We start from the raw sequence: 22,495 nt of genomic DNA on the forward strand, positions 1-22,495 counted from the left end.
TATTCTATTGTGAATAAAATATAAGTTCATGAGATTTGTAAATTGTTCCATTACATTTTTACTCACAATTTGTACAGTGTCCCAACTTTTTTGGAATCGGGTTTGTATTTGAGAACAAGCTATACAAAAAGTAAAGAAAGGGTAGAAAAGCAATACTCAAGTGCCTTGTCAGTGTCCTTGCTCTGTGGAGTTGCGCAGGTAGAGTCGATGTCTTTGCACTCGTTGTTCTTCACACGAGGGCTGCCGCTGCCATGGTGAAAACTAAAATTTTTATATTTGCTTGATTACCTATTATTAAAGTCAGCTGGCCATGCCTCACTATTAAGCAGTCCCGTGATAGGTACACGCAAAACCAAGCGCTACTTCAGAACGTATTTACCAGGGTAAGACACACAGTAAATAAAACAACGTTTCCTAGCAATGACGATCATGCAGTAGTCTAATGAGAAAAAGAGGCAAAACACTTACAAACTGTTTTCCTTATCTGTTGCTCAACTGTTTCTTCTGAAAAGGGCTTCTAAAACAGCTAATTAAGTACTTTCACTTGTTTTGGCCACGCTTCACTATTTAGCAGACCGAAACTGGGCAGTCCCGCAATAGATAAATGCAAAACCAAGTGCCACTTCAGCACGTAAGTTTAATCTTTTTAAGGCTGTTTAATCTTTTTAATTTATTTTATTAAAGCTTTCGTTTAGTATTATTTATTTTTATGTTTACATAGGTTTGTAAATCGTACTTTGCATGTAATGCCACTTCTTTTTATGCAATATTGACATTCTATGTACTTTTATCTTTGGTACCTTGGCATTAATATAAAAAAAAATTAAAAAAAAAGAACTAATCAATTCTCTTTCCAGCTCAGACTGCATTGACTGAAACAGGTGAACTAGACTAATTCCAGTACAGAGCCTATAAAATTTTGCGCATGAACGATTGAATGAATCACTCCCGTAGACGACTCTTTCCCGAGTCATGTTAAAGATTCATTCAAAATGAACGAATTGTTCAAGAACGACCCAACACTACCATTCAGTTGGATTGTAATTTGCAGCTGTGTTAGAAAACTTTGGAAAAAAGAAGCAATGCATAATTCTGTAAAAAAACAAAAACAAAAAAAAAAACCTTGCACTGAGCAGAACTGGTTTGTTCTGTAAAGCCGGGAAACACTACTGTGAGGCTGGTTATGAATGTCATTTGAGCTCTGTCAGTGTATTTTAGTCAGCGTTTGGTGTGCAGTGTCTAAAGAATTTAAGACCAGCTGTTGCCAGTCGTCTTCACAAAGATTAGCCTATTATTTTAATATAGGCCTATATACATAAGTTTAACTGCACCTGTTTCATTATTTTTAGACCATTTAAATGATGAATTGAATAATAATAAAACAAAAATATAAATCACAAACATTACATTTCTGAATAAAACTATTTTATACACTTGAGTTATATCTAATTTGGCCTTTTCAATTAATGTAGGCATGTTACATTCTTTCGATTATTAGGCCTATTCATATTAAGTTAGCCTACTTTAATTCTTAAATTAATATAACAATTATTTTGCCCCACAATAATTTCATAGTGCATTAGCGCAAAACTGATGTGCTGCAAGGAAAAGATTAGGCTAGCTTACTCCTCATCTAATTTTTTCAAAAAGGTCTTTCAAAACAGGTTTATTTATTATAGGCCTATAATTAAAATAATTAACAATGCAATCATAATCATCATCATCAACATCCAAAAAAACTTTTTTTTAAATGAAAAAACACAAAATATAATCTTATTGATTTATTTTTAAATGTATTTATTATTATTTTATTATTATTATTATTATTATTTTTTTTTTTGCAGTATCCTATATGTTTGAGCCACAAGAGATATAACAGCAGCAGTTCAGTCAGTGTACTGTTTGAGTAAATGAATTACTCCGGGATATTGGTTTGTTTTAACTCAGAGGGAGTATCAGCCACATTAAAAAAAAAAGTTAACAGCTTAAGTAATTTGTGGATTAATGCTTATTGGAGACGTGAACTGTTTTAAACAAATTAAATTCGATTTGGTGAACTGGTTCAAGAAGATCCGGTTACATCGAATGATTCGTTCGCGAACTGGATATCACTAAACTGCAGTGTGTTTTGAAATAGACAATGCTGAATAAAGTCGTAGTTTTTGCTATTTTTGGACCAAAATGTATTTCCGATGCTTCAAAAAATTCTAACTGACCCTCTGATGTCACATGGACTACTTTGATGATGTTTTTCTTACCCTTCTGGACATGGACAGTATATCATGCACACAGTTTCAATGGAGGGACTGAGAGCTCTCGGACTAAATCTAAAATATCTGTGTTCCGAAGATGAACGGAGGTCTCACGGGTTTTGAACGACATGAGGGTGAGTTATTAATAGAATAATTTAGATTTTTGGGTAAACTAACCCTTTAATAAATAAGTACTGGTATTTAATCAAAAAATACTGTATCTAATGAATAAATATTAGTACCTAATAAATAAGTACTAGTATCTACTGAATAAGTACTAGTATCTAATTAATAAGTACTAGTAAAGTTAAATTAGATACTAGTTCAGTTTATAGCTTAATTGTTACGACGGCTTGCCATAAAGCGCCACCCAGTGGAACCAAATATTTCAGGAACTGAATATATTGTAACAGCGGCCTTGTGGATTCCATGTCGGATCCAGCTATCCTACCGGACAGGTATACGCACTTTTGGTGGTGCTACGTTACTGTCTGGCTATGCTCATCACACTACTAACCTTCCTCGCAGTTGCTGTTATGTATTTTATTTTTTTACTGAACGCTCGAAATAAATTTTTTATGTAGCACTTAATAATAATACAATAATAATAGACTTCAATACATAAACTAACATTAACTAATCGAACTTTATTGTAAAATGTCACAATGTTAATAAAGTATATATATGTTCACAAAACACTGTGAAATAGAAAAGAAAGCAGGTGAGCATGGTTTGGCGTGGCAGCCAATACAAATAATAACCGTTTCCTTACATAAATACTGCGTTTGGACCAGATCGTTTGCAGAATCAATTGCTTCTGAAAGTATTATCTTTTTCTATATAGTAGTGTAGTAGTTGGCTATCTCCGTGTCGTACGTGGCTTTGAAGTTTTAAGCATGAAGTTTTATTAACATTGCTTATTTACAGCTGTTCGAAATCATTTAATTTTGAAAAAAAAAAAAAAAGTTATTTGTATTTTTTATTTTTTTTATTTTACCAGGAAAGAAGTGGTTTTGATGAACAAAGTTTTGAAAGAAATAAAAGTCACTTTTAACAACAAATATTTAATTTAAACCATTCAATTCCATGATTCGCAGTAGAGATAAACAGAACAAGGTTCAAAATAACCACTAAACCACCGATTGCTCAAATTTTCAGGGATTCCGTCAAACCTTGCAAAGATGAATGCAATGAGTATGTAATCCATACAATTTTTTTTTCCAGAAATAAAGTTAAAGATCAGGAGATTAGAGGTAATGACATAAGAACAGTGCTATACCAATTAATATTTACTTAATATTCTGGCTCGACATAAAAAAATAGCCATAGCGTATAATTGCAGGTAGCAGGAAGTGCATTTGAATTGCATATTTAATATTACACAACATATTTTGGGTATTTTTGAGTAGCCACGTTTACCATTATTGTGTGGGCAGAGAACAAATGAGACGAATGCAAACAGTAACTTACAGTTGGTTACTCTCCCACTCAATTTGAGTAGGTGTATGTACCTCTGGAAGATAATTATCAGTTTCTGTAGTACACTATTTGTCTACACAGAGTTAAAGGTCAGTAGCTGTGCATTTCTATGTAGATGGAGATAAGAGTTTGAGTATGTTTTCAGAAGATCACATGTGTACACTTACTTTGTACTTTAAAGATTTAAGTTGAGTTCTTGCATGCCATTGACTAAGAATTGAATGCTTCAACATCTCTTTTAACTGCAAAAAAAAAAAAAAAAAAAGACTATTTAGATCGTTTATATGCTTGGACATTCCAGTATTGAAAATTTAAATTGTTCAACTCAGAATTAGATTGTGAGGGACATTCATAAAGAACTGAATTTTTTTTAATGTTTATTTTGTGCAAGAGTACAGCTTCTGTACAGTATCTCTTTACCTGAGATTGCTTGTAATATTTCGATGCTTGTTCTTTATTTAACTCATTGTTACAAATTAATGTTTGGACAAACCAACCAATGCACATTAGCACAAGTTTTTCAAACTGCATTGCCTACATGGTTGAATCATTAATCAGATGATCAATACAACTTTTTTTGAAGGACCTCCTTTAGAATGAGAGTCCGTTTATAAGAGACAGTCCAGTTAATCTCACGGTCACTGGTCATCATGGATCTGAATGTTAGCCGCTGTTGGAAATGGCTCCTTCTGGTCTCTTTCCTCATTGTCTGTGTGAATGGACAAACATCAGGGCCGTAAGTTTTTAATGATTTCTGTTAAATATACTGTAGGAAGATATTCTGTTTTAATAGCAAAATCATAACATTTTTTAAATTTAAATATTTTTTTATTTTCCATTCTTTGAAGAGAACTAACATGAGTATTTGGTGGCCATTTTTTTAACGAGAACAGAATATTCAAATGATAATAATTAACCTTTAAATATTGCAAATACTTAAATATTTATCTTGGGCATTAAAATCTTTTTCAATGGAAACTGAAATTTTTTGATGCCACTGTAACTTTTGAGTACGGAAGTTCTAAGCGGCCATGCATTATAATTTTTTTTCCTTTTTGTTTTCTCGTTATAACGACTTAATTTTCTCGTTATCTTGACATAATGAAGTTCGTTTTCTCGTTATAACGACTTATTTTTCTCATTATCTCGACATAACGAAAGTTTGTTTTCTCATTATAACGACATGACAGTTTTACTGTTGCTATAGTATTAGTAACGAACTCAACTTTGACAGGCATCTGATGGACAACCATGCAGGGGCTATACTGTAGCCTATATTTCGCCTAGGTAATAATGTCTACAATACTGTATATAAATAAAGGCTGATCAATCACTGTTGATTTTTCCAGAGACAGTACAACGAACATTTTTTTTTGTAATTAACATGTTTAAATGGCAACACCGCGAAATTAGAGCTGCTTGGATTAAACTCACTTTTCATTTTCCCTTTATTTGAAATAAAATTATATATAATTTGTAATTTTTAGTATTCATTATATGATCTGGCAGATATCATGTGTGTTACAAGCTTCTGTTTGAAAAGAGCGTCCGTGTGTACATGTAGGTAGTGTATGTGTGTGTGTGTAGAAAAAAACGATTACAACATTATAGAACAAAACTGAATTAAATAAGCCTATGGATTTTACATATATATCACATTTCTCATTAATATGGTTAACAATAAAGATTAGTAATAAGGAAAAGAAGCACATCAGCCTACATCGTTAAATCCCGTCCTACTGTAGATAAACAGAATACAGTGATGTCAACCTTGGTTTTTATAAGCAGTTATTTTATGACACAGAACGCGTTGGTGAAACTCATGCATCTAGCAGGAACTTAATACACAAAATATTCATATTGATTCAAGCATTTAACATTTATGAATTAATTAAATGTCAGTAATGAAGACTGCACAAATTATAGCGATCACGAGGAAGGTCCGCGTACAGTAAAGTGGACAGTGTACAACACCCCATCAGTTATATTCAGGTCTATAGTGCCACCTGCTGGCGCAGTTTTGTAACTTCTTCGAGAAAACTAGTTCGTTATAACGAGAAAACGAACTTCGTTATGTCGAGAAAACGAACTTTGTTATGTCGAGAAAACGAGAAAATGAAGTCGTTATAACGAGAAAACGAACTTCGTTATGTCGAGATAACGAGAAAATTAAGTCGTTATAACGAGAAAACGAGAAGAAAAAATATTATAATGCATGGCCGCTTAGAACTTCCGTATTTGAGGGACAACTAGAATTTTTTTTTTTCTAGGTCTGATAAATTATTAGAATACCTAATCATTGTGCAGGTTAAGTTGTGATTTCTCCTTTATTAATTTAACTGATCTGGGCTTCAATATAAATGTTTGCTGTTTAACGGACAACTTAAAGCACGTATAAGGAATGTTTGTACTATTGCCTTGAACAATATTGTGTAATTATTATCTTTCAATAGATATTTCATGGTGACGTTTCCTGCAGTAATCGAGTCTGGATCTGAGGCCAAACTGTGTGCAAGTCTTCTCAAGCCCAATAAAAGCCTTGTCATAAACATTTATCTGGTTCATGGAGAAAATAGCACTTTACTGCTACAGGAGAAAGCTGAGGAAGAGTTTCACAACTGCTTTAACTTCAGGGTCTGTCATTAGCATATTATAATGAATATTTATAGTTTGTGTCATATTGCATCTAGGGTTTTTTTTTTTTTTTTTTGATAACATGTTTGCAGAGGTTGTGAATACAGCATATTTCTTCTCATCAGGCTCCTCTTGTAGAAGCAGAATCAGTGCAGAGAATGAAGGTAGAACTTCACGGAGATGCTTTCAAGATGACTGAAGAGAGAAAAGTCATGTTCAAGCCTTACAATCCTCTGACCTTTATCCAGACTGATAAACCCATCTATAATCCAGGACAGACAGGTGAGCTGTGAATGTTTCAAAGGTAAACCTCAGTAAATAATGCCGGTGTCATTGACATCTAAACCCTGATCACAGCTGATTCAGCTGATTCAGCACATAGAAGTAAAGCATGTTATCATGAAATTAACTGATATAATCATAGATGAAACATTACTAATGTTGCAAGATGGTATTTAAGCGGATGGTATTTAAGTAAACAGTTCAATGGGTTTGTAAACAGAAAACAGGAGCAGATAAGGATGAGGGGTTCACTGCTAACTGCTTTAACACAAGAATGGCCAAAGAAATCCCCTCATCTAAACCTATATTCAGCCTAAATCATGTAATTACCAAAACATGATGATATTAATCACTATATGACTCTTTTTATAGGATATAGAGATACTTGGACATGCAAAACATCTTTCATAGCTGTCTGAAATACCTGATTCTAATGGGTCAATGGGGCAAAGTGTCAAATATTTTTTATATTTTTATATTATCATATTTTTTGTAAAATGACAGCAAAAAAACAAATCTATAACTAAACTCACTTTTTCAATTAAGTCCTGCAGGGTGAACGCAACCGAATTGAAAGACTAGTTGTCACCGCATACAGTGCAGCTTTGTGCTGCACACATGCATGTGTAGCATGTGTTTTGGTTTTTATGTGTGGAATCCGTAAATTACAGAGCCACAGATATGTGTCAGGTCTCTGGGCTAATCTGTTTGATTTGTTGAATCTGTTTGATCTGTCTGTGTCTGTTTGATTGATTCCCAGCCCTCCTTGTTTCTCCACTTGTTTTTAAGATTGTTTGCCACCTGGTCCCTGTTACCTCTAAATATCTTCCCTTTATAGTTCCCTGTGTTTCTCTGTCTGTTGTCAGACTGTTGTTACTCGTACCAACAGCTCAGATCTTCTAGTTTGTCAGTGTACTCACCTAGTCATGTTGTGTCTTGTCATCAGGCTCCAGTGCTCGTATCTGTTAACCTCTACTTCTTTCATGTGAATGCAGTTTCCTAAGAAGTCTTAGAGCTCTCATCATTACCCTGGTCTCGGCTGTCGAGCAAGCAGTCGCTCAGTTTAGCGATCCGACCCACCGGCCTCAGCTCTCCGGCCGTTGTTATGGCTAATGTCAGTCGCCGCTGCCCTCTTTCTCTCTTGATCGGGTGAAGGCATTCCTCGTCCATGCGAGCTGACTGTGTAACGATCATTTATCTGCTCTGTCTCTTCGGCTTAATAAAGGCTCTGTGTAATCCGCAACTGAATCCAGCCTGTTTCCCTTGACAATATGAGCTGTCTGTCATCTGAAGGATTTAGATCCAGTCCCTCTGAGTTATTTAGATCTAAATTATGAACTTTTTCCTCCACTGAACTCTTGTCATTTAATGTGATAAGACTTTAGTTTCATTTACGTTGTCATCTTTGATATTACTTTAGTCACTATTACTAATACGGTTTCAACAGATGCAAATAGATTCTTGCATGTCCTCCAGCCTTATGTGCTCTTAAATTTGATTCTTCTCAGTAAGAAGGCCTATTTGTTAAATAGTTCTGGTTTATTTTTATGCTATAATGACGGTCGGACTACATAAAAGATTAACACGTTAAAAGCAGAGTTTATAATACACATTTCTGTTTTCACAGTGAACTTCAGAGTTGTTACCGTGGATACAAAATTTGCACCACTTGATCAGCAGGTCAGATGTGTTTTGTCTTGAATTTTTATCTCCCTCATTTTCTTTTGCATTGTTGAATGCATTATTAATAAACAACACATTTCCAGCTAAATCATTTTAATATCCTTAGTCATTGAATTATTATTATTTGCTCTTTTGCAGTATGGTTCAATCGTGCTTGAGGTAAGAACACAAATCCTTCTTCTGTACAGTCATAACAAGTACACTTTTGAAATCCTGTTAATGCTGCTGAAATTCTGTTAAAATTGCAGTTATTGTATTTTCAGTAATTATAGGCTACATTAATTCATTAATGGTCAGGATATGTGTAGCTGACTTGAGCTAAATATCTGAACTGTGTCTTTGCGATTAAATAGGACAGTCAGAATAACAGAATTGGTCAGTGGACAAATGTTTCTTCATCAAGGTGGATTTTGCAGCGTTCTTATGAATTAAACCCAGAGGCTCGTCAAGGTGTGTACAGACTCAGGGTTTATATTGGTGAAAGGATGATCTCACATGATTTTGAGGTGAAAAAATATGGTAAGTCATAAAAACAAACGATTTATAATATTGTGTGCGATTACTTTTATGAGTGATATCTTTGTATATTAATTTCTAATTTGACTACTAATAAGTCTTATTTCTGCCTTTCTGCCTAGTTTTGCCTAAGTTTGAAGTTACTGTACAAAGCCCAGATAAAGTCAGTGTTGATGAAGACGAACTGTTAATTGAGGTTTGCGGAAAGTGAGTGGTCTATTTTATTTCCTGCATTAAGAGAGCAGTGTTTTCTTCCATTTTTACTTACTATAACCCCCAACCTAATATATTAGTTTCTTAACTCAGCCCTGGGCTGTATATCTGTTGCTTGTACCTTTTTCACAGATACACTTATGGGCAGCCTGTACCTGGTAAATCATGGGTGAAAGTGTGCCGTAACTTTCTGACCTATTTTCTTACCATCGATAGCAATCCAGTATGTTTAGAGGAAACCACTGAGGTATGTGAGTTAAAATGCAAATAAAGTAATGGTACATATGTCTTCTCTTTAGCCAAGTAAACTACTCTTTAATGTTTGTTCATTTACTACCATTAGATAAAAAAGACAGGCTGTGCCACCCATACCTTAGATGCATCAGTCTTTTTCAACTCCACACTAAACTATAATCTGGAGAATTCTATTAAAGTTGAAGCAATGGTTACAGAAGAAGGAACAGGTGAGTTGTTGGATTTGGTCAGATCCCTGTTACCTACATTTCTTGATTTTCATTTTTTTATGTTTTATTTTTATTTTGTTTGAATAAATAATAATTTGCTCTTTTAACAATTTACAGAGATCACCATGAAAAAATATAAATCTGTGTCCGTCACTTATGAAATTGGCAAAGTCACACTCACTGACCTGCCCAAAACATATGAACATGGATCAGTTATTGAAGGAAAAGTAGGTCTAAAATCAGTTTGTCTCAATTTAATAACACTGATTTGTGCATAAATATCCCATCATTTGTTCCTTAAATCTCTTCTTTTCAACAGATCAAACTCTCAAATTTCAAAGATGCACCAATTCAAAACAAAGTGGTTTATCTTTTTGACGGTGAAACTTGGTCCTCAAATCTGCTCCTAAATCTCACAACAGACAGCGATGGTTTCGCCAGCTTCTCTCTTAATACATCCAGTCTTCCTAAAAGGGATATTAATCTGATAGTATGATCACTTTATTAACCTAGTTCTCTTTTGTGTTCGCTGAAGAGTTCAGTTCCTTGAGTAATTGTAGTTGCTTTGTTTTTCAGGCAAGTGTGTATCCAGATCTTCGTTATGATAGTTACAAAACACCTTACATCTCTATGGATAGAAAAACTGTTCAGCTTTTCCAGCCTGCCACTCCATACACCCCAACATTAAGTGGACTGATTATAGAGAATATTGAGCAACCATTAAAGTGTGATGCTGAGTTGACAACGACCATCAAGTATAATTTTATTGGAGAGACTGCTGAAGACTTCAAAACTGACATTGTCTATATGGTGAGAACATGTGCAGAATGTACATTAGTCCACTGATGCCTTCATTGTTTGTTAACAGCATTAACTGGCTGCACTGGTCAGTTTGTCATGGAAGTGTCATCTGTCTATTTCAGGTCTTGTCCAGAGGAGTGATCGTTCATCATGGATCTGAGAAGGTTGAAGTGAAGTCTTCTAATGGAGCAGCAAGTGGCACAGTGTCGTTCAAACTGTCTGTTGGTGCAGATCTGGCTCCTGCAGTGCAGATTCTGGCCTACTGTGTTCTGCCCAGTGAAAATGTGGCTGCTGGTAGCACAAAATTTGATGTTGAAAAATGTTTCAGTAACAAGGTATGTATTGAGATATGTATTGAGATGTATTTCTGGCTCAGTCCTAAAATAAAATATATTTACTCTCATTACAGGTTTCGCTACAGTTTTCTCCTGCTAAAGCAGTTCCTGGAGAGAAAAGCACTCTCCAGCTCTCAGCTCAGCCTGGTTCACTGTGTGGCCTCAGTGCTGTAGATCAGAGCGTCCTGATCATGGAGTCCGGAAAACGTCTGAATACTGAAAAGGTGTGAGAACAGACCATCCTCAGAAACTGTGATCCATCAGTATTTATGATGACATCCCGATCTCAGGAGATTGAACATTAATCTTCATTCTTTCCCACTATATTCATGAAAGGGGGGGGGGGTATATATGAATTATTTAGTGTTGAAATTTTGGAAATCAGTGTGAATGTGGTCTCATCACAGATCTTCAACCTGCTGCCAGTGCAATCGGTGTCAGATTATCCTTACAGTCTTGAAGATGAGCGAGAGTGTCTGCATGTGAGACCCCGTCGAGCTCTGCCAACAGACAACACCTATGAATCTTTAAAGGTAGGTGTATTACATGAGTGACAGTGCAGTAAATAATGACTGGGATATATTGATTCGGTATATTCTGTTTATTCATAAGTAAATCCATAAAAGCCCTCTTTTTTGACAATTAAATGTGTAATTTTGTTACCGTTTTACAGAGAGTCGGATTGAAGATGGCAACAAATTTGGCTGTCCCTCAGTGTCTGTCATACAGAGGCCTGATTTATGTCAGACGAGATGGTTTCAGTAAATGAAGCATTATTATTATTTATGCTGTAATAAAATATGAAGGTGTTTGTTTTGAAATGTATTTCATATATAAAATGTTCCATTTGAAATTCACATCTACAACTAGAGTGGTGTAGTAGGAAAAGGCAAACATTTTTCTGGGGTAATTAGTTTTTCCATTTTTTATTTTGAATCGTTATTATTTTTGTAAAAAAACTAAAGAAAAACCTACATCTTTTTTTATATATAAAATGAAAGTTGATGCATTAACTTTGACAGCCCTAAAACACTAAAACTAAAATTACTAATCAAAATGATCTGAAAGTAAAACACTTTGCCAAGCAACCCTAAAATGAAGTTCTAAAATGAATCTTTATATTATAATGATGATCTGTCTTCCATTTGCTATTTTACTCACCACAGTATATAAACTTGATTACTTGGATGTGCTGTCAATATTTCCACATTTACTATAAATACCTATTGCAATGTCATTTTTTTTATTTTGAATAGTTATTATTTTAAAAAGAAGAAGGAAAAAAAGAACAAAAAACTTTGACAGTCCTAAAAAACTAAAACTACAATCATTAATCAAAATGAACTGGAAGTAAAACACTGGTCCAAGAAACCTGCTGAAAGAAAATTATCTTTTTATTATAATGATGATCTGTCTTCCATTTGCTGTTTTAATCACAACATGATTATTTGGATTTGCTGTCAATTTACATATTTCCACATTTACTATAAATGTCACTTTTTTTTCAGGGATATTTCATCATCCTATTGCATTGTCAGTGCCAGTGAGGCATTCACTAGTCAGCGATAATTTTCATACATCTAGCAGAGATTCCCCAGAAGTGACGATTCGGACAGTTTTTCCAGAAACATGGATCTGGGAACTTGCTGAAGTGGGGTCTGTGAAACATAATCAGTACATTTGACATCATATTTGAAACATATCTTTAATACATCATATTCCCTCGTCAAGATGACAAAAAAAATCTTACTTTGCAGATTCTGAGTTTTTTTCTGTGCTAAATGTTATATATAACACAGAACAAATGTATGCTTAAAGGCAGAGTCAGAATCAAATAGACCTTTTGTTGTAATTCCACAACAGGGACTCGGGATCAGCTCAGGTTCCTGTCACGGTTCCTGACACCATCACCTCTTGGGAGACGGAGGCTTTCTGTCTGTCCTCCGAAGGTCTGGGTCTGGCTCCTCCTGCTCAGCTGACAGTTTTCCAGCCCTTCTTCCTGGAGCTCTCTCTGCCTTACTCCATCATCCGCGGGGAGATCTTTGAGCTGAAGGCCACGGTCTTCAACTATCTTTCTAAGTGCATCATGGTGAGACTTCAGACCCAGTCTTATCCAATCACATCAAATATGCCACTAATCATGTGTTTGATTGACAGGTTAAAGTGACTCCAGCTCCTTCATCAGACTACACTCTCAAAGCCTCCGCCGATGATCAGGATTCATCTTGTCTGTGTGCTAATGGAAGAAAAACCTTTAAATGGATCCTCACTCCTTCTGTTCTTGGTGAGTTTCCCATCTGAATCATTGTTTCTCAGTGTTTGTGTCTTATATCTTCACGTACATGTCTTGTGTTGTAGGAATCATGAATATTACAGTCAGTGCAGAGGCAGAGGCGTCCCAGACCGTGTGTGACAATGAGATTGTGAGCGTGCCAGAGAGAGGACGCATTGACACAGTCACACGAAGTCTGCTTGTGCAGGTCAGCACTCGTCAAACGGCTCTCAGACATCATTTATCCATGATCCTAAAGCTGCTTACTTCAGTTTGATGTGCTAATGTAATTGTTTTATGCTGCAGGCTGAAGGAACTGAAAAGACAGAGACCTACAGCTGGTTACTCTGTCCAAAGGGTTTGTCTGCAAATATTTAATATATTTTGGTCTATAAGCACCGATAATGCTGGAATCCTTTGGATGGTGTTTAGTTTTTAGTGGTCCAAGCAAGTTTTAAACTCCCAAAAAGTTGCTCAAAGAATTTAGATTAATGTCATTTTTTGTTATGTTTGTTCTGTAAAGACTAATTAGACTAATAATTTCTAAACACAAACTTTATGATAATATAACCTTTCATATGACAACTAGTTGTGCCAAATTGCAAACTTGTCTATTTTTTTCTTCTTTTTACAATGTGCTTGAATCGAAATTTCTGCCTGTGATCTTTTTTATTATTAATGGGACTTCACAGATGATATTAGAATGTTCTTTTATAGCATTACTGTGCTGATCATTGATGTGTGTTTCTGTCTCTCTGGTTCACAGGTGACAGTCTCTCAGAGGAAGTGAATCTGACTCTTCCTGAAGATGTGATAGAGGGATCAGCCAGATCCTCTGTTTCAGTCATTGGTAAAATATACATACACAAGCAGAAATTAGTAAATGAGTACAGAAATTAGTACATATTCAATCAGAAATTGAAGAGTTTGAGTTTGGATTTCAAAATGTTTTGTTATATTTGTGTTTGGTTTGTAGGAGACATATTGGGTCGTGCATTGAGAAATCTTAACGGATTATTACGGATGCCGTACGGCTGTGGAGAACAAAACATGGCTATTCTTTCTCCCAATATTTACATTCTGCAGTATCTGGAAAACACTGAGCAGCTCACTTCAGCCATCCGAGAGAGAGCCACCGGCTTCCTTAAGAGCGGTGAGAGAAACCAATCATGTCAAGAAAATACTGAGACTAATAACAAACTGCTCATTTTTCAACACACCTGAATGTCATTCAATTAAGCTGAATAGTCAGACACATTGTGTCACCCCGAACAAACTGTTAAAGTGAACCATTATTACACTAAACAGGATACCAGAGACAACTGAACTACAAGCATTATGATGGTGCATACAGCACATTTGGACATGGTGATGGAAATACATGGTAAATATTTTTACACTCTTTTGTTAAGTAAGTTTTGTTAGTAATCTAAATAACACAGTAAAAACAAAATAGAAAATTATATCTGTTCAAATAATCAGTTTTGAGAGATTTGTTTCATTTGTTTGTTTGTCATGATTTCATTTTTAAAGTAAATCTTCCAAACCACCAGGTTGACTGCTTTTGTCCTGAGGTCTTTTGGCAAAGCACAGAAATACATATTTATTGATCCACAAATTATTCAGAGTGCAAAGCAATGGTTAATAAGCAGACGGGATTCAGACGGCTGTTTTATTCAACAGGGAAGACTGTTCCACAACAGAATGAAGGTCTGTCTCTCTATCTATCTACCTGTAAAAGTGTAAATGTATTTTTTTTTATATTTTAGCTTTAATGTTAATATTAACATTTAGCATCTAGATTGACTTTCCTCTAACAGTTTTGAGTGTGTTACTTTTTTTATTTATTTCTATTTCTCCTTCATTTCAGGGTGGAGTGAATGATAATGTGACCATGACTGCCTACATTACTGCATCATTACTTGAACTGGAAACTCCAGTCACAGTAAGTTCATCTACAGGAAACACACTATAAACTCATAGAAAAATGAAACTCACATCAGCTGTTTCTCTGATTTTTGTCTCAGGATCCTGTCGTCACTAAAGGTTTGTCTTGCCTGAGGTCCGTCATTGAGAATGTCAAAAGCACTTACACCACTGCTCTGCTCACGTACACTTTCAGTCTGGCTAGAGATACGGACACTCGACTGCAGCTTTTTAAGCAACTGGAGGATGTTGCTATTTCAGAGGGTAAGACATCTGTTTCCAGTGACTTTCTGTTATCTTTTATGACTGCACTATTGTTTTTGTCATGCTCATTGAGTTACTGTTGTCTCTTTTGTCCATGTGTCCTAAAGGGTCTCATCTCCACTGGTCTCAGTCTGCATCTGCTGATGACTCTGATTCTCTGGCAGTGGAGATCAGCTCATATGTGCTGCTAGCTGTTCTCTCTGCAGATTCACTCACTACAGCTGATCTGGGCTTTGCTAACAGGATTGTCAGCTGGCTCGTGAAGCAGCAGAATGCCTATGGAGGATTCTCCTCCACACAGGTGACTCAAACTACTCAAATCAGACACGTGATTGCTGAATAACAGGTGAATGTCACATTACTGAACACATTTATTTCTCAGGACACAGTGGTGGCTCTTCAGGCTCTGTCTTTGTACGCCACTAAAGTGTTCAGCTCTGACGGCTTGAGCACAGTGACTGTACAGTCAGCAGGAGACACTCACCTCTTTGATATCAATCAGGACAACAAGTTACTGTATCAGGAGAAGCAGCTGCAGAACGTTCCAGCCAAATACAGCATTGAAGTCAAGGGCTCAACCTGTGTGTCTGTGCAGGTCTGTAGTGTGTTCAGCTTCACTGATTCACTTTCTCTTAGCATTTTGTGGTTCTTTTGCTGTGAGATGGATTATAAATGTGTTTTTGTTTGCATTGACTCTCTCAGGTGGCTCAGTTCTACAACATTCCCACTCCTACTGAAAATAAAACATTGAGCATTGATGCTAAGATTGAGGGAGACTGCAAAACATTGGGACAAAATTTCATCTTGAAATTCACTGTCAAGTAAGAACACACACTTTCCGTGTGTGTGTGTGTGTGTGCATGTTTTTGTGACATATCAGGACACTTTGTATAATGACATGGGTATGACACAAGTATTAGAAGGAGAGGGTGACTTATGAGGACATAACCCATGTCCTCATTTTTCAAAACGCTTATGAACCATACAGAATGAGTTTGTTTGAGAAAGTAAAAATGCACAAAGTTTCCTGTGAGGGTTAGCGTTAGGGGTAGGGTTGGTGTAGGGCCATAGAATATACAGTTTCTACAATATAAAAACCATTATGCCTATGGGCTGTCCCCACTTTTCACAAAAATACCCCTGTGTGTGTGTGTAAATATATATATATATATATTGAAGTCTGCCTTCAGCTAAAGATTTTCCTAGTTGACTACTAGTCGTTCATTTAAGCTATTGTCAACTAATCGCACCTGTATGAAAGTAATTTAATGTTTGACAGGACAGAGACTATCTCTTGTCTATTATCTACAAGTCTTCTACCAAGGTACCAAAGCAAATAACATTTGTTTTTAAAAAAATGTGTAGAGAAAATGTTGTCTTCTGCACATACAATACATTAAAGCTATAACTCATAACTCTGGAGTAACTCATGGAATGTTGTTAAATTTGTAGACAATATTGTGACCAGATCGCAAAACACAATACAAAGCTGAAAAATGGCTTTAATGTATGGTCTCATGTACCTCTCTCATTTGGCGTGAATCAAAATGTTTCCATGGTTGTGATTTAACATTTAATTGCTAACCTTATTTCTTTTGCAAACAAAGCTTTGTACTAAACTTGTCATAATATTTAAAACAGCATTCACATACAAAAAATTGTTAACTATGATTATATGAGGCATTTAAGAACCATTACTTTCCATTTGCTTTTTCCAGATATGATGGTCTACAGGAAAGGACTAACATGGTCATTGTGGATATTAAACTCTTGTCTGGATTCACAGCGGATACATCAATGGTGAATTTGAGTGCTTCATCACAAATTTATAAAATATATAGAGGTCAGTATTTAAATATTAACCAGCACTTCTTCCACACAGCTCAGAACTTCTTCTGCATGGTATGTGACACTTGTGGAGCGGGTCGATGCTAAAGATGATCATGTCATTGTGTATTTGAAAGAGGTGAGAGAATAGCAACATTCATATTTCATGTTGTTTAGGTCAATTCATAAACATTTTATCCATAGTGTCATGACTGAGGAGACTGTTTCCTCCCACAGATCCCAAAAAATATTCCAATGAGTTACCACATACAAATGAAACAGGTTCTTCCAGTGAAGAATCTCAAGCCAGCTGTGGTGAAAGTGTATGATTACTACCAACCAAGTAAGATTTTATATGCCAGTGTTGAATGTTTTTATCATGTAATGTAAAAAAATTTTCTCCATGTGCAAGTTTCCATTGTTGTATAAATGTTAACATTCATCTTTTTCTTCAGGTGATCAGTCAGAGACTGAATACTCCTTCCACTGTCAATGAAGCGGCAGATCTGAAGCACATCAGCTCCTAGTTCAGCTTGGAAAAAGATGTTTAATCATTCAAATGTTTAATATTATGATGTTTATTCTTTATCCTGGGCACAATTATTTTCAGTCCATCAACACAAACCTGAACACAACCCTAAATCTGACTTTATGGTCATGTCTTTTTAAATCTTGGCTTATCAAATAACAACATGTGTTTCATAAAAGTGTTGAAAATAATAATGGTGAACTGGTTGAAATTTATTAAAATTTAAGTGTAGAACCATCGTGCTCTTGCAACATTTCAGAATCAGATGTTTTATGATGGTTGTTTTATCTCAGCTCGGCTTTTTGATCATCTTAAAATACTAAGACAACAATTTATACCATTATAGAGCCTTCAGCTCTAGAATATTTGTGTTTTCCTTTTATTGATTGAACAGCATGAACCAACAAACATACTCAATTATTATTTTTTTTAACAAAAACCAGGTGGTCAGAAACGTATAGAAGATCATTCCCACCATTGAATGAAAACAAAAAATGCAATTGTGACTTTTTATCTCACAATTCAGACTTGTGAGACGTAACTTTGTAGCTCAAAACTGCAAGTTTCTGTCATTCCATTCTGACTTTATGATTCACAAGTTTATATCGCAGTTCTGAGAATTAAAAAAAACATCAGAATTGTTAGATAAAAAATAAATCGCCTTTATTTTTTTAATTATTATTATTGGTGGAAATGGGCTTCCTTCCATAGAAATGTTACACATCCCATCACTGTCAAGTAATAAGGAGAAAACCAGAAGAACAGAAGCATATATGAGAAAGAATGTTAAACCTTGTGCTTTTCCTGGGTCACCAAATCAATGATAGTCAAGCATTACATTTTCCATCATCTACCTATAACTATTTACCTGTAAAAACGTATCTGGCCATTCCTCTCTGACCTTCCTCAGTCGTCCTCTGTCTTCAGTATCTGGCTCAGCAACACCACTGATACAGTAAATCAAAGTCTGATTCTTTTCCAAAAACCAGTTTTCTTTTCAGACAGTTAGGCTCATTGAACCGGTTCAAAAAGTCAAATCATCGGTTCCTGACATCATAAAAGCAATGATGTCACCACACATTTCTTTTCTAATAACTCAATGCCATGTTGTATCAATGAAACGTTCAAATAAAGTCATTTGTGCCAACACATATTGAAACATTCAAATAAAATATGTGAATGCATATTGCTGATTGCTTTTCATTCACTAAAGTTAATGGCATCAGTGGTCATTTTCATTCCTGGATCCTTTATGCCAGATTAAGGCCCTGTCCCAAATGGAACACTTCATGTTCACTTGCAGTCTTTTATGGACTTACAATGGCCACTGCATGGACGTGTCCCTGAAGTCCACAAGACCATAGGGCAGGGATTCTCAAATCTGGCCCATGAGATCCACTTTCCTGCAGAGTTTAGTTATAACCCTAATCAAACACGCTTGAGTATGTCTTCAGGATCATTATAAAATCAGAGGCAGGTGAGTTTGATCAGAGTTTCAGACTTTCTGAAGGGTGGTCACGAGTGCCCCCTCTGCGGCCATTATGCGCCCTTGATCCACACTTCTGACGAGCCTGCACTGGGGCGAGCTCCACAGCAGACTTCTACCCGACAGTCAAAGTGGCATTACGCCACATGACACACACATCTCCCGGAAATCCTGTATGAGTCAGCCAATCTGATGATGACTTCGAAACTCCTAAAGTGTTTTCACACACACACGCACGCACGCACACACACACACACGTGTATGCCGTATGCATCAGATGTTCAGCCAATGGTCTGTGGACGTGACGTCTGAGGCTGAGATTATGCCAGATACGACTGACTAGTATTGACTAACCTTCAATTTATAAGATAAGATTCCTAATAAAAGCTTTATAAGTATATCTCTGGTATACTGTTTTGCTTGTTATAAAGAAACTTTATCTATCAGACTCGTTCAAGTCCTCAGAGATCAGTGTTGGGTAAGTTACTCAAAAAAGTAACCTTTTTGTAACTGTATATTCTATGGCCCTACACCAACCCTACCCCTACCTTTTTGCATTTTTCTGTGTTTTTGTTGCGCAATGCTCAGCACTGTTATGGAACCGATGTTGTTTGGGGTTTGGCAAAAGTAGGGTGGGAAGGCTTTGTGGTTCTGATGTCAACCTTTTATGGAAGTCACAACGGTTTGTGAAAACAGCTACTTTATGCAGGCAGTGTGCATTTTACTGTGGACTGACTGTTTTGAAACTTATATGACATGATGTGACATACACCCAAGTATGGTGACCCATACTCAGAATTCATGCTCTGCATTTAACCCATCCAAAGAGCACACACACTGCTGCAGCACCCAGGGAGCAGTTTGGGGTTCAGTGCCTTTCTCAAGGGCACCTCAGTTGTGGTATTGCCGGACGGGAGACTCGAACCCACAACCTTAGAGTTAGGAGTCGAACTCTCTAACCATTAGGCCATGACTTCCCAATGTAGTCCCTGGATAGGGAATGTATCGTATAATAAACTGATAAGAAGAGATACTACACTTGATCTTAGCCAAAAGGCAGAGAAGCGATATGGTGGTTAAACAGCCCCTATGCCTCAGTTATCGTTTTGACAGTATGGGACCTTTAAGAAAAGATGGATGATGCGTCTCCATTTTCCTTCCACTATAGAAAAGTAAAGCCAAATCATCTCAGTCTGGCCGCTGCAATCTCGAGTAAATTACATCATTTGGAGCCAGAGTCTGTGCAGTAGTGTTGAGAGGTGGAGCCACAGTATCAAACTCCCACCCAAACTCCCTCAGACACAATCAACCATAATGACATACCCCGGTTTTATTGCATCAAATTACTTGCATCACAAAAATGAACAATTTAACATATCAGCATGATAATAATTACATTAAATGACCAAAACCATCTTTCAGAAAATTGTATTAGAAGTGTAATAATTTTTTATTTATTTTGACTCATGTGCCATTTGTTTACATGGAGAGTGCGGGATTAAAGGGATAGTTCACCCAAAAATGAAAATTATGCCATTAATGACTCACCCTCATGTCGTTGCAAACCCGGAAGACCTCCGTTGATCTTCGGAACAAAGTTTAAGATATAAAAAATGTGTGTACGCTATACTGTTCATGTCCAGAAAGGTAATAAAAACATCATCAAAGTAGTCCATGTGACATTAGAGGGTCAGTTAGAATTTTTTGAAGCATCGAAAATACATTTTGGTCTAAAAATAACAAAAACTATTACTTTATTCAGCATTGTCTTCTCTTCCGGGTCTGTTGTGAGTGCGTTCAAGTGTAGTGATATCCGGTTCGCGAACAAATCATTCAATTTAACCAGTTCTTCTTGAACCAGTTCACCAAATTGAATCCCTATAAGACTATAGTCTTGTCTTGTCCTGTCCCTTCCTGCCCTGTTGTTACGTGAGTAAGAGTTGGTCATTAACCTTTGTACTCTGCCCAGTTCACCTCCTGTCAGTGGACCCTCACTCACCTGCCGTCTGCGAGCGGTTTGCACCGGACACGAGGACGGAGAACTGTTGTTGCTCTTTGATCTTCTGGCACTGGATTCCGGTCCCTATCACCTGTCCGTCAAGGATCTTCATTTTGTTATTTCATAGATCTGCGTCTGTTGACGGCAGTCTCCTTGTTTGAAGTTATTGGACAATAAACTGTACTGCATAACCTCTGCTTTTGGGTCCTCTATTCAGAACTGTGACAGGTTCTAGCAAAAGGCACACACAGGTTGTGGATCAATTTAGAGCGTAGTGAATAATGACCAGGCAATTTCTGTTTAATGAGACTACAAAGATAAGAGGGCAAATAACCCAATATAGCTTTGTAAATCAAGAGATACCAATGCTTTTGCCTTCTAATATTCAACGGCGACCAACCAACCATTTTGTATAGGTCACAATGGTGTGTTGAAAATCTACAGCCAGTTATAAATCTAAGAGCACAATGGTACAGAGCATCCAAAGAAACAAGAAGATAAGAGGGCGTGTGCTGATACACTACATCCCCATAGTCAATAACTGTTAAAAAGGTAGCAGACACTAGTTTTGTTACAAACACGGCAGGTTCCACCTCCACACAATCACAGCGCACACCCTCACCGGAGTTCTAAATTACATCCACCTGTTCCTCATCACCAGCCACTCACCTCAGCACTAGAAAAGCCACACACGCACCCAGTCATTGTCCGGTCACGTTCGCGACAAGATCATTCCTGTATGCTTACTATAAGGACTAACTCCTCTTCTACTCTCTCCAAAGACCCAGTTCCCCAAGTGTGCGTGTGTGTGTGGTTCACCATCCCTCCACGAAGTCATCGCCCTACCTTCACGGATCCAACCTCCTTGTCACTCCTCACTACCTGCTCCTCTGCTTGTGTCTTTTGTAAATAAATATCTTCATCTGTTACTCCTCAGCTTCCCGAGTGATCCGTAACAAGTTTCTTCCTCGCATTAAATGAAAAACATGACTTGTTTCTAAAATAAAATCCTAATTTTTTCTTAAGTTTTTGCCTCAGATGTTTGATATGTGAACCAAAATGTAATGTATTATAATACCAATACCATAATACCGATAATAATACCAAGGTATGTGTACTCCGATACTGATGTAATCAGACTACCCTGAAAAGTCAAAAGAGAAATTGAATTTTCAGCAGAAATTTTGGAGTTTGAATATAACATACATTTAGTTTTTTTTCTCATTTTAGACCAGCTTCAAGGCACAAAACCTTTTTTGGATTATATCGAAAGCAGACTGTAAAAAGGCTACAGATTGTTGCTTAGAGGAAGCTGAACAATATATAATAGTGTCATCAGAGTAAAAATGGAACCTTGTATTTTCAATATTAAAATCTAAACAATTTATATATATGCTGAACAACAGTGGTCCTAGCACAGATCCTTGAGGGACTCCCCTAACAGCCTCTAATGGATCTGACCGAATACCTTCCATCTGGACACATTGGGATCTTCCCCTTAAAAAGAGGTTCAACAGTATATCCAAATTATTT

The 22,495-nt window shown here is 36.4% G+C and overlaps 1 protein-coding gene and 1 pseudogene across 1 annotated transcript in view; one reads left to right on the top strand and one right to left on the bottom strand.

The window, feature by feature from the left end:
• LOC128029255 (alpha-2-macroglobulin) overlaps window positions 1–17,714 on the top strand; it is a 99,231-nt gene extending 81,517 nt beyond the window's left edge. The window contains exons 2-35 of the mRNA XM_052616914.1: window positions 4,315–4,467; window positions 6,185–6,365; window positions 6,491–6,647; window positions 8,275–8,327; window positions 8,469–8,489; window positions 8,684–8,849; window positions 8,969–9,053; window positions 9,192–9,306; window positions 9,403–9,523; window positions 9,641–9,750; window positions 9,843–10,013; window positions 10,100–10,333; window positions 10,447–10,659; window positions 10,734–10,883; window positions 11,067–11,192; window positions 11,333–11,420; window positions 12,168–12,315; window positions 12,523–12,748; window positions 12,817–12,943; window positions 13,018–13,139; window positions 13,238–13,289; window positions 13,698–13,781; window positions 13,908–14,084; window positions 14,240–14,315; window positions 14,485–14,641; window positions 14,802–14,876; window positions 14,959–15,121; window positions 15,229–15,422; window positions 15,504–15,716; window positions 15,824–15,942; window positions 16,840–16,921; window positions 17,004–17,087; window positions 17,186–17,291; window positions 17,404–17,714. Coding sequence (XP_052472874.1) covers window positions 4,382–4,467; window positions 6,185–6,365; window positions 6,491–6,647; window positions 8,275–8,327; window positions 8,469–8,489; window positions 8,684–8,849; window positions 8,969–9,053; window positions 9,192–9,306; window positions 9,403–9,523; window positions 9,641–9,750; window positions 9,843–10,013; window positions 10,100–10,333; window positions 10,447–10,659; window positions 10,734–10,883; window positions 11,067–11,192; window positions 11,333–11,420; window positions 12,168–12,315; window positions 12,523–12,748; window positions 12,817–12,943; window positions 13,018–13,139; window positions 13,238–13,289; window positions 13,698–13,781; window positions 13,908–14,084; window positions 14,240–14,315; window positions 14,485–14,641; window positions 14,802–14,876; window positions 14,959–15,121; window positions 15,229–15,422; window positions 15,504–15,716; window positions 15,824–15,942; window positions 16,840–16,921; window positions 17,004–17,087; window positions 17,186–17,291; window positions 17,404–17,444 — 4,323 coding nt within the window. The 5' untranslated portion in view covers window positions 4,315–4,381 and the 3' untranslated portion in view covers window positions 17,445–17,714. The remainder of the gene's footprint in view (window positions 1–4,314; window positions 4,468–6,184; window positions 6,366–6,490; window positions 6,648–8,274; window positions 8,328–8,468; window positions 8,490–8,683; window positions 8,850–8,968; window positions 9,054–9,191; window positions 9,307–9,402; window positions 9,524–9,640; window positions 9,751–9,842; window positions 10,014–10,099; window positions 10,334–10,446; window positions 10,660–10,733; window positions 10,884–11,066; window positions 11,193–11,332; window positions 11,421–12,167; window positions 12,316–12,522; window positions 12,749–12,816; window positions 12,944–13,017; window positions 13,140–13,237; window positions 13,290–13,697; window positions 13,782–13,907; window positions 14,085–14,239; window positions 14,316–14,484; window positions 14,642–14,801; window positions 14,877–14,958; window positions 15,122–15,228; window positions 15,423–15,503; window positions 15,717–15,823; window positions 15,943–16,839; window positions 16,922–17,003; window positions 17,088–17,185; window positions 17,292–17,403) is intronic.
• Window positions 17,715–19,932: 2,218 nt separating this feature from the next.
• LOC128029603 (uncharacterized) lies at window positions 19,933–20,032 on the bottom strand (annotated as a pseudogene).
• Window positions 20,033–22,495: the final 2,463 nt, after the last annotated feature.

This window comes from Carassius gibelio, chromosome A15, assembly GCF_023724105.1.
Source record: "Carassius gibelio isolate Cgi1373 ecotype wild population from Czech Republic chromosome A15, carGib1.2-hapl.c, whole genome shotgun sequence".
NCBI lineage: Eukaryota > Metazoa > Chordata > Actinopteri > Cypriniformes > Cyprinidae > Carassius > Carassius gibelio.